Source organism: Rhinatrema bivittatum, chromosome 7 (assembly GCF_901001135.1).
Source record: "Rhinatrema bivittatum chromosome 7, aRhiBiv1.1, whole genome shotgun sequence".
In the NCBI taxonomy this organism is placed as follows: domain Eukaryota; kingdom Metazoa; phylum Chordata; class Amphibia; order Gymnophiona; family Rhinatrematidae; genus Rhinatrema; species Rhinatrema bivittatum.
The window spans coordinates 104589649-104605690 of record NC_042621.1 but is presented as its reverse complement, the minus strand read 5'-3'; the positions used below and the strand labels follow the sequence as shown (position 1 = coordinate 104605690).

The 16042-nt window shown below is 42.4% G+C and overlaps 1 protein-coding gene across 1 annotated transcript in view; it reads left to right on the top strand.

Annotated features, from left to right (window-relative positions):
* LOC115095329 (C-factor-like) overlaps nucleotides 1-15366 on the top strand; it is a 47316-nt gene extending 31950 nt beyond the window's left edge. The window contains exons 3-6 of the mRNA XM_029608856.1: nucleotides 171-358; nucleotides 4507-4659; nucleotides 8364-8474; nucleotides 15144-15366. Coding sequence (XP_029464716.1) covers nucleotides 171-358; nucleotides 4507-4659; nucleotides 8364-8474; nucleotides 15144-15257 — 566 coding nt within the window. The 3' untranslated portion in view covers nucleotides 15258-15366. The remainder of the gene's footprint in view (nucleotides 1-170; nucleotides 359-4506; nucleotides 4660-8363; nucleotides 8475-15143) is intronic.
* Nucleotides 15367-16042: the final 676 nt, after the last annotated feature.

Here is a 16042-nt window from a genome sequence, read left to right as displayed (position 1 = left end):
ACAACAATATATATCCCTGACTCCTCACTGATTGCTTCTGGGCCGATACGTTTTGAGGTGAAAGATTGCTGCTTGCTGAGTGGGCACCAGCTATCACCATTACTGAGTATAAGCGAACGTGCAATGCTGCTTCCCCGCATAACTGTGACATCCATCTTTCGGTTTATTAGACGTTACGGATCCAGCAAGCATTGCTGCAGCTGCCAAAGCTGTTGGGAACCAGCTGGAAGGATCTGGGCTGAATCTGGTCATAAATAATGCTGGGATTATGACCTATGTGACTCTGGAGACTGTGGATTCCCAGGACATGCTGCACGTGTTTAACACAAATGTGGTTGGGCCAATGCTCGTAAGTCAGGTAAGATGACGTCTGGTAAGAATAACTTGGATATAACCAGTGACAAAAGAGAGAGAAAGGACTGAAGACACCAGAGCCAAGCCATTGGGCACCTTTGGTCAAGTATAAAAGTGCGCCCTCACCCTGAACACAACGCACAACACCATGACCAGGGAGATGCTGTTAAATGTAGGGGGCTTTCATTTTTATTTTAACCCAGTAGTTTCCCCCTGCTCCTATGGGTTTCCAGCTCGATCGGAACAAGTATGGGGATCCCGGTGCCATGAAACTTCATTGAAAAAACTGAACTGGAAACCCCAAGAAGTCAGATTCTGCATGCATTTCAACACCAGAGAAATAGAAATACATGTCCTCCTGTACTGGGCAAAATGAAAGCTATCATGAGCTACAGGTTCCCAAAGCTGACATATTCCATTCACTAAACTGAAAATAAAATGCTTTTATTTAGCCTTGCTCCCTGGACATTTTCTTTTTCTAATCATTTTGGTCCTCATCTCTATATACTGCTTTCTTCTTTTTGGTTTCCTAACTCCTTTATAGGGTCTCTTGTAAATTTTCCATTTCATCTCTCTCTTCCTGTCTTCTTCATTTCCTCCCCTATTTACTCTTTCGGGTAACAGAAGAACTAGGGGGCACTCCATAAGTTAGCATGTGGCACATTTAAAATTAATCGGAGAAAATTCTTTTTCACTCAACGCACAATTAAGTTCTGGAATTTGTTTCCGGGGAATGTGGTTAGTGCAGTTAATGTAGCTGGTTTTAAAATAGGTTTGGATAAGTTCTTGGAGGAGAAGTCCATTACCTGCTATTAATCAAGTTGACTTAGAAAATAGTCACTGCTATTACTAGCATCAGTTGCAAACTTCAATAATTATAATAGTGAAGAAAGGACTTTAAATTATAATTAGGACCTTCATACCACCCATTTGGTTGTCAAAACATGATATTATTTCAAGTGAGAAACCTCTAGGGTCTTATATAATCATCGGTCCTGTTTTCTTTTTCTAATAATTTTCTTTTTCAATGTGATAAGGTATAAAGAAATTTATACTTGAATGTACAATGTAGGTTTGTCACTTGAAATAATATCATGTTTTGACAACCAAATGGGTGGTATGAAGGTCCTTATTATAATTTAAAGTCCTGTCTTCACTATTTTAATTATTGAAGTTTCAATTCGTGTTTCATTATTATTTGGGAATTTTTCGGTTTGCTAGATTGGGCTATTTTGTTTATAAATTACTGGCATCAGTAGCATGGGATCTTCTTAGTGTTTGGGTACTTGCCAGGTTCTTATGACTTGGATTGTCCACTGTTGGAAACAGAATGCTGGGCTTGATGGACCCTTGGTCTGACCCCGTATGGCATGTTCTTATGTTCTAATACAGATCTTTCCCTTTTCTTCTCCTTTTTCTTCATTCTCTTTCTGTCTTTCTATCTACTCATCTAGATTTCATCCCCCTTCTCTCCCTCCAATTCTTTGTGTCAATCCTACACCTTGCCAACTCTCTCCTCTATTGTCCCCATCCCAATCCTCCATCTCCCCCTCATAGAGTTGCTCCTTTTACCATCTCCCAGCTATCTGGCTTCTTTGTCTTTCTCCTCACAGCTGCATCCTTTCATGATCTCTTGAAACCTTCTCACTCCCAAATCCTCTTTTTCTCCCTTCCCCCTTGCACATCTTCCAACCGCTCATATCTTCCACTCTTCCCTAGGGCCACTGTATGGATATTGGGCACCCTACGTAAACCTTATATCCTTGCACCCCCGTCCTCCCCAGGCATGCCCTCCCCATACACAATCACAAATTATGCATTTATAATAGATTTTAAATGAAAAGGAGCTTTCTGAGGTAAAAATATCACATTTTATTTACATGCACTGCTGTGGTGACAACCAGAAAACTCTGAAAAAAAGCAAAACATTAGAACAGTAACACTCCTACTTATGAAAAGTCAGCATTGCAAATTTTACACCAGGCTCTAAAACACTCCTATTATGGAAACAAAATAAGCCAAGCAGATATCGATCCCAACGTGAAGACTACCAGAGTCCCTCTCCTCAGTCATGCATGCAGAACACGACAAACTCTCACTAAATATAGAATAAAGAAACTGAATTGGAAACCACAACAAGCCAGACTCTGTATGCAGTGCAAGAAGGGAAAAACAAAACGCCACCATTCCTCATAAAACATCAAACAATAAAATCAAGAAATATAAAACATCAATCATAATAGTAAAACCATACTAATAAAAAGAAATAGTTCAAAAAAGTTGATGAATAGACTAGTATCCAACTAAAAACTCATAAAATTGTTCCAAATGGCAATAAAATATTTAAAAACAGCAGATACACTAAATAACACCCAATAATTAAAACTAATAAGGATAAAAAAAATCCCCCACTCTCCATACCTAGGTACATTTTGATTTTGAGATGCCCAGAGATTGCCATGGATTAGCAGGGAGAAGAGAGGGATTTGTTGCGCACAAATGTTTTCCTCTCTCTCTCTAACACATACACTTATTTGCTCTCTCAGTCTCACATTCTCAATCATATACACACACATGCACTCCTTTGCTCTTTCACATGCTCAGTCATACATGCTCATTCACATTCTCTCTTGCAACAGAGATATACATTAGCAGTGTATGGTGCACAATGTTTTGTGAAAAAATAAGGGTGAAAAACAGCTTAACCGCATCTGTGTACTAAAAGATTAAGTAGAAAAAGGTTGATAGCACAAACATTTAAATTATTCATCCCAATTAAATTCATGTATGTATATCAGATGTACTCAATGTAAGTCAGCAGTGACAAAGAAAGCTTCAAATGGCCAAATACCCATTGAAGGGTAAAGTCGCATATATATTTGTAATCATGGCAGATCTCTGTTTTCAATAAACAGCAAAAAAAGCTTGTGCTACATGAAGTGTCCAAAATACCCCATTTTGGAAGAACACTGATAGGCACGAACACTAAATCTGGTTCCTGATTTATTTAAACATTTTGTAACATACTGGAATAGCAGCAGCTATAATGATGCTTGAGATAGCCCTATAATGATACTTGAATGGCATTTTTCCTTGAAAGGGGATGTTATATGCAAGTTACAGCAGCATTTCAGGAAAGACATTGAACTCACCCTTCATTTTAGGGATAATTTTTTTTTTTTTTTTTTTTTGCTTATATTGCTTTTTTAGGATACAAAGAATATTGTAAGATATTTTGGACACTATGTAGCACAAGCTGTTTTGCTGTTTATTCAAAACAGAGATCTGCAACGATTACAAATATATACATATGACTTGCTACTTCAAAGGCTAATTGGCCATTTGAAGCTTTCTTACAGGGTCATTTATCAAATCGCGTTATGGCATTTTCGCATGTGTTATGGCGTTTTCGCATGTGAAAAACGGCTTAACACGTGCGAAAACGCCTTAATGCACGCACTAAGCGTCATAACACATGGTGCGATGCAAATTTTTAAAAGGGGAGGGATTGGGGAGGAGTCCGGGGTGGGATTTCTGGAAAAGTGGGCTGGCTTCGCAAAGCCTCGCACAATGGCGCACAGTTTTGATGCCGAAAATAACTATACCTTTTTCAATTGCGTTGAGCTGTGCAATATGCCTATAACACTCTGGGTGTGGCATCATAGTAAGCAGCTGTTTATGCTACTATAGGAGGCCCACCTAGTAACTCAAGGTGAGATTTAGGTAGTAGTGTAGGGGTTAGGGGCCACTTTTGCATGCAGAGTGAGACGTACGAACAGAACAGTACACTCTTGTGAAGATTTGATGTCCTTGGGAAACATCAAGCTAAGTTGAGAGAACATTGTACAAATCTCATCTTTGTGGGTGTTTCCTCACTCCAAAGGACATCAAATCTTCACAAGAGAGCACTGTTCTGTTCATACGTCTCACTCTGCATGTAAAAGTGGCCCCTAATCCCTACCTAAACCTCACCTTGAGTTACTAGGTGGGCCTCTTATAGAGATACAAATACCTAACTACTACAAGGGCCTTATAGATAGGTTTTTTCTCTCTCTCTCTCATATGATATTTTAACGCCAGCTTGCCAAATCTGTCCACCTATGTGCAATGATACTAATTGGTGAGTTGATCTGATGGTTTATTTTTCCATAGGCATTCCTACCACTGTTGAAGAAGGCTGCTCAGGAGAATCCCCAGGCAGATCTGAACTGTGGCAAGGCTGCTCTGATACACATATCATCTACACTAGGGTCCATCGAGAGAATACCAGAGGGCAAGCCTGTGATCTCATATCGGGTCAGCAAGGTAATGTGCATACATACTCAAACACAAAACCCCAGTGTGAGTCTCCTCTTTGTCAGATAGTAAAAAGGGATGCATTCAAGTTTGAAGGTAATGCTTAAAAGATAGTTTGGAAGAAATGACCCTGACCTGTCTAAAGCCACTTCTGCTTGCAATTTCTATTCATTTAATATCAGCTAGCTCCTGTGATCCTCAACATTTATCTTGAAGAACTGGATCAGGTTTTCTATCTTCCATATTCTAGTTTAAAGGATGGCAAGCTCTGATCACCAATTGCCATAAACTGGGTTGGATTTTAGGATAGTCAGATTTTGCAAATTATCGTGGTTCTTGAATTAAATGTATATTCATTGGGGAAATCCTGAAAATAGACCTATTTGTGGTACTTGAGAACTTAAGTTCTCCATCACTATTTTAGATAGCATAGTGGTTGATTTCACCTCCAGTATTTATGGCTTCCAGGAGATGAACAGCAGCCAGAATATTGAGTTTTGCCAAATATCTACTTTTTCATAAAAAAAAAATTCAGCTACTATTTGGTGTGTTTTCAAACTCTAAATTATTCGCAAGGGCCCAAATAAAGATATTTGAAGCAAAGGCCATGTATACTCCCCATTATCAGGCTCCTTTCTGTCTCCCCTGCTGCTCCCAAAAGCTTAGAAAACCAGCTTTGACTTTGGGGAACAGATGCAGGTACAGGGGTTTCAGCCAGTTAGCTCAAAGGGAAAGACTGAGTTGCTGTGCTCTCTTTAATATGGTTGTGTCAATGCTGCCATGTTGTGCATCTCTTTATTTTATTAAAGCGGGCATTGAAGCTCAACGAACCACTTGCATGTGAAGCAGCAACGTTCATTGCTCTTCAGTTTTAAAGCAAGTTGGTACATAGAGCTCTTACAGGTGAATTTCAAAAGCCCCATTAATGTCAAAGCTGGGAGATATATGCGTCTCAGGCCGGCGCGCGCCGTGTAGATTTTAAGAAGCGCCCGAGTACGCGTGCATCTGCCAGTATGCACACAAATCAGAAAGCTTAAAAAAGGGGCAGGGTATGGCTATTGTCTGGGCGGAGCATGGGCGGGACACAGGTGATCTGGGATGGTTACTTGAAATGTGCGTGCCAGGGTCTCCTACCACATAATTTTACTTCTGCTGTGATGGACATGTTGTCATGTGTTAAGTTTTAAGATAAAAAAATCAGGGCTAGTCAGTGGGGTTTGAAGGATTGCGGCTAATAGGGTAAAAGGGAGGAAGCTAATTATGGGGGCTAGGAAGTTGAGCCCTTACCTGGGAGAACTGGGAACAGACTGGGGCAACTGGTAATTGCGTCGGCAAACATATCTAATAAAACCTCCCCACTTATCCGGTAGAACCGGCATTTGCTTGCACAAGCGCATGGCTATACAAAATTGTGTACACATGTACGCGCGTACAGCCAATTTAATATCATACACTCATATAAGCACGCATGTTATAAAATTGCCGTATCCATTCACATTTACATACACACTCATGCGGCTGTTTAAAAGTTACTATCTTATAGTTTGCAGTCTGTCCTTTTATGACTGTCTACATTGTACGCCGCCTTGAACCATGGGATTAGTGCAGATTATACATTTGTTAAATAAATAAATCTTCCATCCCATAGTTCATGTACTGTTGTAATAGTCCTACTTTATATACTGACAACTGTTTTTGTCTCTTATTTAGTGTGGTTTATTAAAGTTTCTTAGCCACAAGTCTAATCATCTCTTGTTTGTGACTGGCAAAATATTTTTCTATTTTTTTTTCACTCTTTTTTTCTCTCTTTCTTCTCCTTTACCCCTCCCTAAGATAACTACTCTGGGAGATTTAGTTTCTCCTTGCTAACCAAGGACTGAACCTTTCATATTCATTTATGTACCACCTGCAGCTGTCACAGTTTTAGCAGTAGTCATTTCCCTCCATGATATATATTTTGTATTGTTGATATATTATTATTGTATTGTTGTTTTTAATGTTTATTGTTTTTATTGATTGTATATATATTGATGTTTGGAGATAGTGGGCTATAAAATATGTTAAATAAATAAAATATCCTAAGTCTTACTGGACAGGAGGCTTAAACCTGATTGAGCCATGATGCTTTGCTATAAATATTTCTTTTCAGGTATCTGGGGGTCGTGTTTGACGGTTTCCTGGCATTGTCTTTTTTTTTTAGATTGTTGAGGATGATTGCACATAGATCCTTTGACTTTGAGCATTTTCCCATTCAGATGTAATCTCTCTTAGGGTTATTCATCATACCTTACTTACTGAAACTAGATCCTAACTGCCCCCTTCAGTCTGGGTGAAGCCTTGTTGAAGGGACATGTTCTTTAGTGTATCCTTAATATTCCAAATTGTGATGTCAAATGTACACTCTTCTACTCATCTCTCTTGGTCACTGATATATACAGGTTGAACAGTATTGCACCCAAAACCGAACTTTAACTGACACCAATTCTGCCATCTTTCCCCTGAGAACCAAAGATCATGACCCGTTGTTTCCTTTCTGGAGAACGGAGGTCATGGCAGGGTCATTAGCAATGCATGATTCTTCCTATAGTTTTTGTGCTTTGTTTCGGTGGCATCACTGATCACTTCCCAAGTCCACTTCCTAGCTACTAATAAAAAAAAATGCTTTCCCCCTCAACTTTCCCTTCCCCACAGATTAACACATTCCCTAATACGGCCCTTTCAAAGCCAGCATTTCACAGACCCTTTTACCAATCCAGGTAAGTGAATGAAAGATTACTTTTATTTTTGAAATTCTGATTTGTATTTTTTAAGGTCCTTCAACTATGAATATTTATGAAAGCTGCACAAATCATCAATAGCTAAGTTTACAGGCTTGACTGGTGCTACTCCTGACCAGTTTCAAATTTGTACACATTTTGTGTGTTGGAGCAACTCAGCAACCCAGTTACAGGTTTTCCATGTAGTTCGGCAGCACTGTATGTAGATGATTTTTTTTTCTTGCCTTAATTACTTGGTATACTTGCTGCCTGTTATCTGCCACAGGCAAACTGGTGTTGTCACATCTGACAACCCTAATCGGCCTATATGCTGGAGTAATTATGTTGTAGTAACCTGCGCTCACACCACTATCTCAGCAATACCAGTCCTGCTTCTTTCCTCGGAGGATCTGGATCAGAGCCCTTGCAGTTCCTGGCTCACAATTCTCTGAGTCCTGATGGGTCCTGTCAATGGGTTATAAAGAACATTGGTCGAAGCATCATCCATAGCCAAGCTGTAGCGTTATTTCCAGCGGCTTGTGTCACATGCCCAAAGGTGCACGCTCAAGGTTTATTTATGTCTGAAAACTTTTTCAGCTCCACTATCAACCTGTTATGACTGGAGCACATACATTCTCTGTTATGATTTATATTCTAAGGGGTCATCTTAAACTTTTGCATCTAAGTATACCAGTAAAAAAAAATAAAAAAAATTAAAGGTCAAAATGACAGTATGCAATCCTTTTGAAAACCTTTGTACCTACCCATTTTCTCACCATTTTCCTCTATTCTGGCTGTTTATTAGGAGCATTACCAGTCATCACTTTTAACGCTGAAAAACTGCTGATTTACTAAAGGACTGCATTTGCGCTCATGAAGCACTGTGTGACTTATCTTTCTCACCTCACTTTGCCCAGGGCAGCCTCTGACCTTTCCTCCTCCTGTTTCCTCCTGCAGGCTGCACTGAACATGCTGATGCGGTGTCAAGCCAAGCAGTATAAAGAAGATGGAATCCTGTGTGCTGCCATCCACCCTGGCTGGGTGAAGACAGACATGGGAACCCAGGCGGTAAGCAGTGAGTGTGACACCACAGCGTGCACAGTGTGATTATAGTTAACTCTTTCCTTCCTTTGTTCTGGATTGTTGTGTGCTATTCCTTGCTCTCTGTTTCTCAGCATCTCTTCTAAATGTGTGAGGTTCAAAAAATGATTTGGCTTGATGGACCCTCCGTGAGGACACGCCACGGAACTAACAACAAAGAGATTTAAAGAAAATTGTAGAAAATACTTTTTCACTCTGCGCATGCTGTGGAATCTGTCACCAGAGGACATGATCAAGGCGACTAGCATAGCGGGATTTAAAAAATGTTTGGACAGGTTCCTGGAGGAAAAGTCCATAAAACGTATTAGCCAGGTAGACTTGAGAAAGCCATTGCTATCCCTGGGAGTAAGTAACAAGAAAGAAATCTACTTTTTGGGATCTACCAGGAATTTGTGACTTGGGCCGGCCATTGTTTGAGACAGGATGCAGGGCTCGATGGACCTTGATCCGACCCAGCATGGCAGATGTTCCCTGAATATAAGAACATAAGAAGTTGCCATATTCGGTCAGACCAAGTGCCTATCAATCAGGGCCGGTGCTAGCTTTTTTGCTGTCCTATGCAAACAATTACTGGGCTGTCCCCTGCCCTGTTCATTCATTCTCTGTCCCAGGACCACCAAAAAAAATGCCCAGCTCCCTTCAGTGATACAAACATTTAAAGCTGACACCATCCCCCTGCCCCCCCCCCAACCCACGGCTGGTGCAAGGTATTAGGTGCCATAGGTGAACGCTATAGCTTTACACAATGCCCTCTGCCCTATTCCACACACACAGTTAAGAGTTATGCATTTATATTTTACATGATAAATATCAAAGTACAGTATTGTGTGGTAAAAACATCACTTACCTTGTATTGACATGCACTGCTGTGATGCCAACCAGAAATCCCTGAACAAAGACACTTTGGACCCATAGGGTATTAGGCTTATTGTGATGTGTATTGGGTGTGGGCTTGACCCTCCGAAAGCCTTAAAACACTAATACACTTCCTATTAGGAGAATGCCTCAGTTCAATTCAGTGCAACAATGAAAAAACAGAACTATCACCATTCCTCAAATATCAAACAATAACATCAAGAAATAAAATAAATACATAATCATAATGCTAAAAACATACTAATAATATTTTTAAAAAGCTGATGAATAAAAGATCAAATAATTAAAAACTCATATACAAGTCTTTTTAAATGTCCCAAACACCGATGAAATATTTCAAAACAGCAGACACAGCAAATAACACCTGAAAAATAAAACTAAAAGGATTTTAAAAATTCATACTCTCCATACCTGGGAACTTTGATTTCCAGTCATGGATTAGTGGAAGAGGGATGCACATACTTTCACCTCTCTTTCTTATATACACATACACATACAAGCTCATACACACATATGCTCCCTCTCAGACAAACCCACAGGCGTCTCCAGCTTTTCTTTGGTTGGGATCTACCAGCAGCGTCAGGCCCTCATCTTCATTTCAGCTGCTGGCAGGTAGGAATCCACCTGCAGCCTCCATTCTCACACATACACACACACACAGCTCCCATTCAAACACATGCAAACACTGAGGCAGACCCCCCGCTCTTTCTTTTGCCAGCAACCTCAGAGCCTCTCTCGTTGCTCTGCTGCCGCATGGCTATTGGGGAGGCACCGATTGCTGCTACTGGCACTGAAGCCCATTCTGCTGCCTCCTCTGTGCAGGCCCTGCGGTATAAAAAATTTGCAGGGCTTCCAGTTCTTCCATGCTGATCTTGTACATCTCGAGATCAGCATAGAGAAAGTGCTACTCTTACACATTCCCAAAGATAACATATGCCAATCACTAAAAATAAAAAAATGATTTTTTTTTTTACCTTTGCTCTCTGATCTTAGTTTTCTAATTGATTAGTCACAGGCTTATTTTTTCCACCTTCCCTTTCTTAGTCTTTTGCCAGTTCCTTTCACCTGGTCTCTTTTTTTTCTGTTTCTTCTCTATCCACCTGTCTTCTTCTTTGCTTCCCTCAAACACACAGTCAGGCTCTCATTCTCACATGCTGTCTCTCTCTCATACACACTCAGGGATAAATTTTCAAACCTACGCGCGGGCATATATGTGTGCTTGCTATTCGGCGTACGCACATGTATGCCCGATTTTATAATATGCGTGCGCAGGCACGCACATGTTATAAAATCGGGGGTCGGCGCGTGCAAGGGGATGCACACTAGTGCATCTTATGTCCGCTGACGCCCGCAGCCTTTTCTGTTCCCTCCCCCCTATTCTAACCTTCCTACCCCCCCTCCTGACCTCTATCTTACCTTTTGTGCATGCCTCCGGGCAGGCGCAAGTTGCGTGCGTCAGCAGCCTGCCGGCACGCGATCCTCCAACACAGCAGCAAATGGCCACTGTGCCAGAGGCCTCTGGCCCCGCCCCCTCCCCGCCCCTTTTGTAAAGCCCTGGGACTTAGACGCGTCCCGGGGCTTTACGCTTGTCGCCCGGCCTTTAAAAAATAGGCCCGGCGTGCATAACCCGATTTACGCGCAAAGAGGTTTTAAAATCCGGCCCTCAGGCTCTCATTCTCACACACTGTCTAAATCTCTCTCACACATACACACACAGACACAGGCTCTCACTCTCACATGCTGTCACACACACATACACACACATACACACAGAGGCTCTCACATGCTGACTCTCTGATCATTCAGGCTCTCCCTCCCACACACAGTCTCTTAATTTACTCTCATACACACACACGCTCTACAAGACCTCACCTTTTGGCCTCCTCTTCGCAGATCGCCGCGGGATGGGCTCTGAAGCGGCCCTGATCTTCTCAGGCCGCTGCGAGATGGGATCCGCAGCAGCCCTGCTACCGGGCCTCTTCTTCTTGGGCCACCGCAAGGTGGGATCCTTAGCAGATCTGCCACACTCACTACTGTTCCTGTGCACATGGCCAATACTCCTCCTCCTTCCTGCCCGTGCGGCTCCAGCAACATTTTTCTTCCAGGTGAGGCAGGAAGGAGGAGGGGCACCTGGACATGAATTTTTCTTCAGGCTGTGGTGGGATGAGCTGCATCATGCATCACAGGTCAAAGTGACACGCCCCCTTGGTACGAAACTACTTCTTGATTTTTCTGCCACCGGTGGATCAGGTCCACTGGTAGGAACATGGGCCTCTCTCTGCTCCCGACACCATCTCACCAGGTGTGCCGCCCCGTGCAATTGCATGGTTTGCACACCCAGTGGCGCCGGGCCTGCTTATGCACACTATCAGGCTTTCATTCTCAAATGCTGTCTCTCTCTCTCACACATACACACACAGGCACAGGCTCTCATACACATGCTGTCTCACACACACAGCTCTCACTCCCAAATGTTCTCTCTCATACATAACAATGTCTCTCTTTCACATACAAATGCTCTCTCACCCTCTCATGCTATCTCACACACACACACACACACACACACACACAGAGGCTCTCACATGCTGTCTCTCCCGATCCACCGGCAGCAGAAAATGTGAAAATCTTCCACCGCCGGTGGGATTATATCCACCAGCGGCAACATAGACCTCTCTCTACTCCTGACTCCACCCTGTGCAATTGCCCGGTTTGCACATCCGGTGCTGCCGGGCCTGCCATCAATCCCAACATTCTGTTTCCAACAGTGGCCTTTCCAGGTTACAGGTGCCTGGCAAGTACACAAACATTAAATAGATCCCATGCTACTGATGCCAGCATTAAGCAGTGGCTGGCTATTCCCTAAGTCAACATTATTAATAACAGTTTCCTGGAGGAGAAGTACATAAATTGCTATTAATCATTTTGACTTAGGAAATAGCCACATTAGGAATTACTGCCCAGGAAAAAGGATTTCAATATATTATCCACTATCACGCCCAGGTCCTTTTCCTGTCGAACCTATGAGGCCTACACTGAAGTTGGCAAACAAGCCCTGATGCGGGACAGGCTACAGCTTTGTCTATACAAGCTGCCTCCCTTGCAGGTTGAGCCCTTGGGTTCTGGCAGCTGGCAGGTCTTAGGTGGGTCCCTAGGGTGGTAGGATGAGCAAGAGTCCAAGAATATGCCGGCATTAGGATAGGCAGCAGACAGTAGAGACCAGGAACAGGGCAAGGGCTGGTGTAGGCGGCAAACAAACGTAGTCAGGTCCAAGGCAAGAGTCAGGTCTAGGCGGCAGGTAGGCGTGATCAGGTCCAAGGCAATGGTCAGTACCAGGAGATCAGAATGGAGAATGGATGAGGACAGACAAGGAGACACTGGATGAGACAGACTGGGCAAGGCAAAGCTGGATGAAACAGGTTGGGCAAGGCAGGCTGGATGATACAGGCAGGCTGGACACTGGAACGCAGGAGCAAGAAGCACTGCTCTAGGCAGGAAACCTATTGCTGAGGTGAGAAAGTGCTGCAGGGTCCTTGCTTAAATAGCTCGGCATGGCTGATGTCATCAGAGGGCGCCTGGAGCATGTTCCCACCACAGGGCCTTTATAATGAGGGCAGGTGCGTGCGCACCTAAGGAAGTGGATGGCGGCATCTCCACAATGGCCTCTTGCTGCGAAGGACCTAGGTGTCAGCTGTGGCATTCCAGCCATGTCGGGAGGCCACCAGAGGTGCTAGTGATGAGCTGGTGAGTGCAGCTGGCCAAACGTAACAAAAATGCATCAACAATTTTAATTCAAGTTGTAAAATATCTAAAACATCTATTTTTGATATTCTCTAAAAATCCTAAGTGCCTGAAAAATAGCCTCCTAAATTTGCATTTCATAAATACCTAGAATCAGAAGGCCTTTTTATAAAGTATGAGCGAACATGGTTGTGAAAAGATTTAGTTAAGAACATACTTGTGTAACCTCTGGGCTAATAATAATCATGCTGGAAGCTGTAAGTGGTTTCCAACTTAACGTTCCTGACAATTTTATTTATTTATTAAACTTTTTTTTTTATCTGCACCCTCCAGTGTTCAGGGCGGGTTACATTGGAACATACATAATAAAAAAAAAACAAAACAACAATAAAACAATCTAAAATAACAATTCAACAATATTTATACAATCCATAAAATCCATCAATGCCAAAAATCAGCTTAATCAGAAAGTTCAAATGCTTCATTAAAGAGATGGGTTTTAAGTGCCTTCTTAAAAGATTTTGTATCCTGAGTGTTCCAAATGTGGGGGATGGGGGGAGGGGCAGAGTATCCCATATTTTTGTGCCAGCAATAGAGAATGCTCTGTCACTTATCTCTGCTAAATAAGCTTCTCTTGTGGAAGGAATGCCTAACAGATATTGATCTGTGGAGCGAAGAGACCAAGTAGTCTCAGGGTTGTGCTGATCCATGGTGCATTTACATTCATTAGTAAATTAATATATTATGCACCACTGTATATTGGAAGCCAGTGGAGTGAAGGTAAGACTGGGATTATATGGTCACAAGAATTCATTCAAAATTCGTGCTGCCGCGTTCTGTATTAATTGAAGGTGACGCACTCTAGTGATGGGAAGGCCAATGTATAGAGAGCTGCAATAATCGAATCCAGTAATTACGCCAGAGGCAGGCGTAACTCAACAAAATAAGGTAGGGGAGGGGGATTTAGTTAGGGCTGGGGGTGGGTTAGATAGGGGAAGGGAGGGAAAGGTGGGGGGGGGGAGAAAAAAAAAGTTCCCTCCAAGGCCGCTCTGATTTCGGAGTGGCCTCAGTGGGAATGGAGGCAGGCTGATCGGCTCGGCGCACGCAGGTTGCACAATTGTGCACCCCCCTGCGTGCGCCGACCCTGAATTTTATAACATGTGCGCGGCAGCGCGCACATGTTATAAAATCCGGCGTAGATTTGTTCGCGCCGGGTTGTGCGAACAAATCTACGCGCGCGCGTTTGTTATAAAATCTGGCCCTTAGTCTAACCCAATATGTCAGTTCTTATGTTCTTATATGCTTTTAGTCTAATGAATAGATAGAAAGTATCAATTATCTTGTAAAAGTAATATAATTTTATTTTTTAAGAACTAAATGGAATTAGCATGCAGGTACACTATTACCATTGACTAAACAGTAAAGTAAACGTCATCACTGTTTCAAAAGTAAGATTCACTATTGCTAGTGATTTTTCAATGTTTCATGTATAGTGACCTTTGTTTTAAGTTTTTATATTATTTTTCCTGGGAATTTTGATGGTATAACAAATAACTTTAAAAATGACTTTTCCACTGATTTTTCTCCTGTTTGTTATTAAAAAAAATTTTATTTTTCCATTGATTTTTGTTTTTGTTATAACATTGAAATTCCCAGGGAAAATAAAAATTGAAAACAAAGGTAGCATGCTTGAACGTTATTGTGTACAGGAAAAATCTAACACAGACATGTGCATGCTTATTTTGTACTGGGAGCGAACTGAGGAGGCAGCCTCTTACAATACATGAGTTTCAGTAAGCCCAGCTCTTAAAATAGTCGTATCATATGACGAAACCTTCAAGAACAGGTTCAGTCAAAGTTGGCAGCCCTAGTTTCACAACAGTAGAGTTCTTCAAGAGTTTTTCTCCAGGAGCTCACTAGGATTCCCTTTAGCCTTTTTTGCACAATCTCTCCACCAGTTGTCATTTTGTTTTGTGTATGAGAGGTGTTCCCATCTCTTCAAACTTTTCTTCAATTTCCCAGGCCACCCTTACGACAGAAAAGAGTGTGAGCGGGATCCTGGGTGTTCTGGAATCGCTCTCCGAGAAACACAATGGGATCCTGCTGGATTGGCAAGGAGCTACCATTCCTTGGTGAGGGATCAGCACAGCTCACACCAGCCCGGACCATTTCAACATGTCCTTGCCGTTCAGCACAGTGTCACTTGTGACAGAGCTATTAATAAATATAGGCCGTCTCAAATGCATATGTTCTCTTCTCTTTATTTTCTCATGGCAGTCTGGGTATCTTCCAGCTCTCAAAGTGAGGTCATGGGAGTCTGTTGTTGTCTCCGTTAATCCTGTCATACGAAGTCATGCGTTGTAAGGGGTGTAAGTGCTCCTTTTCCAGTTGTTAAATTATAGAGGGGAAGGAGGAGATATTGGTTAAAGTAGAGGGGGGGGGGGGGGAGTTTGTGAAGAGTGACCTGTGTTGTCTTCCTCCACTAGCCGAGGAAACCTACCCTTCAGATCACTTACCCAGGAGGCATCTAACAGATCCTGCTCCACCACCAAACAAGAAGGGTCCCAGTCCATCTCTCCTTTGGACCAAGAATTGGCAGGAGGAGAACAACAGTCTGTTCTGAAATGGTGGTTTTGATACCTTAGCACGTCGAAAACTTGCAGCCAAACGGGGGCTAAAGGTGTGCTCGGCCTGAGCGCACTATACTGAATCGGCCCGTATGTTTGGGAATGCTTTTTTGAAGAGATTGGTTTTTAGAGTTTTTTTGTTTTGTTAGCATAAAATATTTAGGACCCATTACAAAAGTCTGAGGGGTATGTCCTGCATATAAAAACCTTAGGGCCCTATTCATCTAGGTATTTTCCAATAGACATAGAATGGGAGAAAAGCCTCAGTGACTCAGGCGGTTAATTATGCACTGG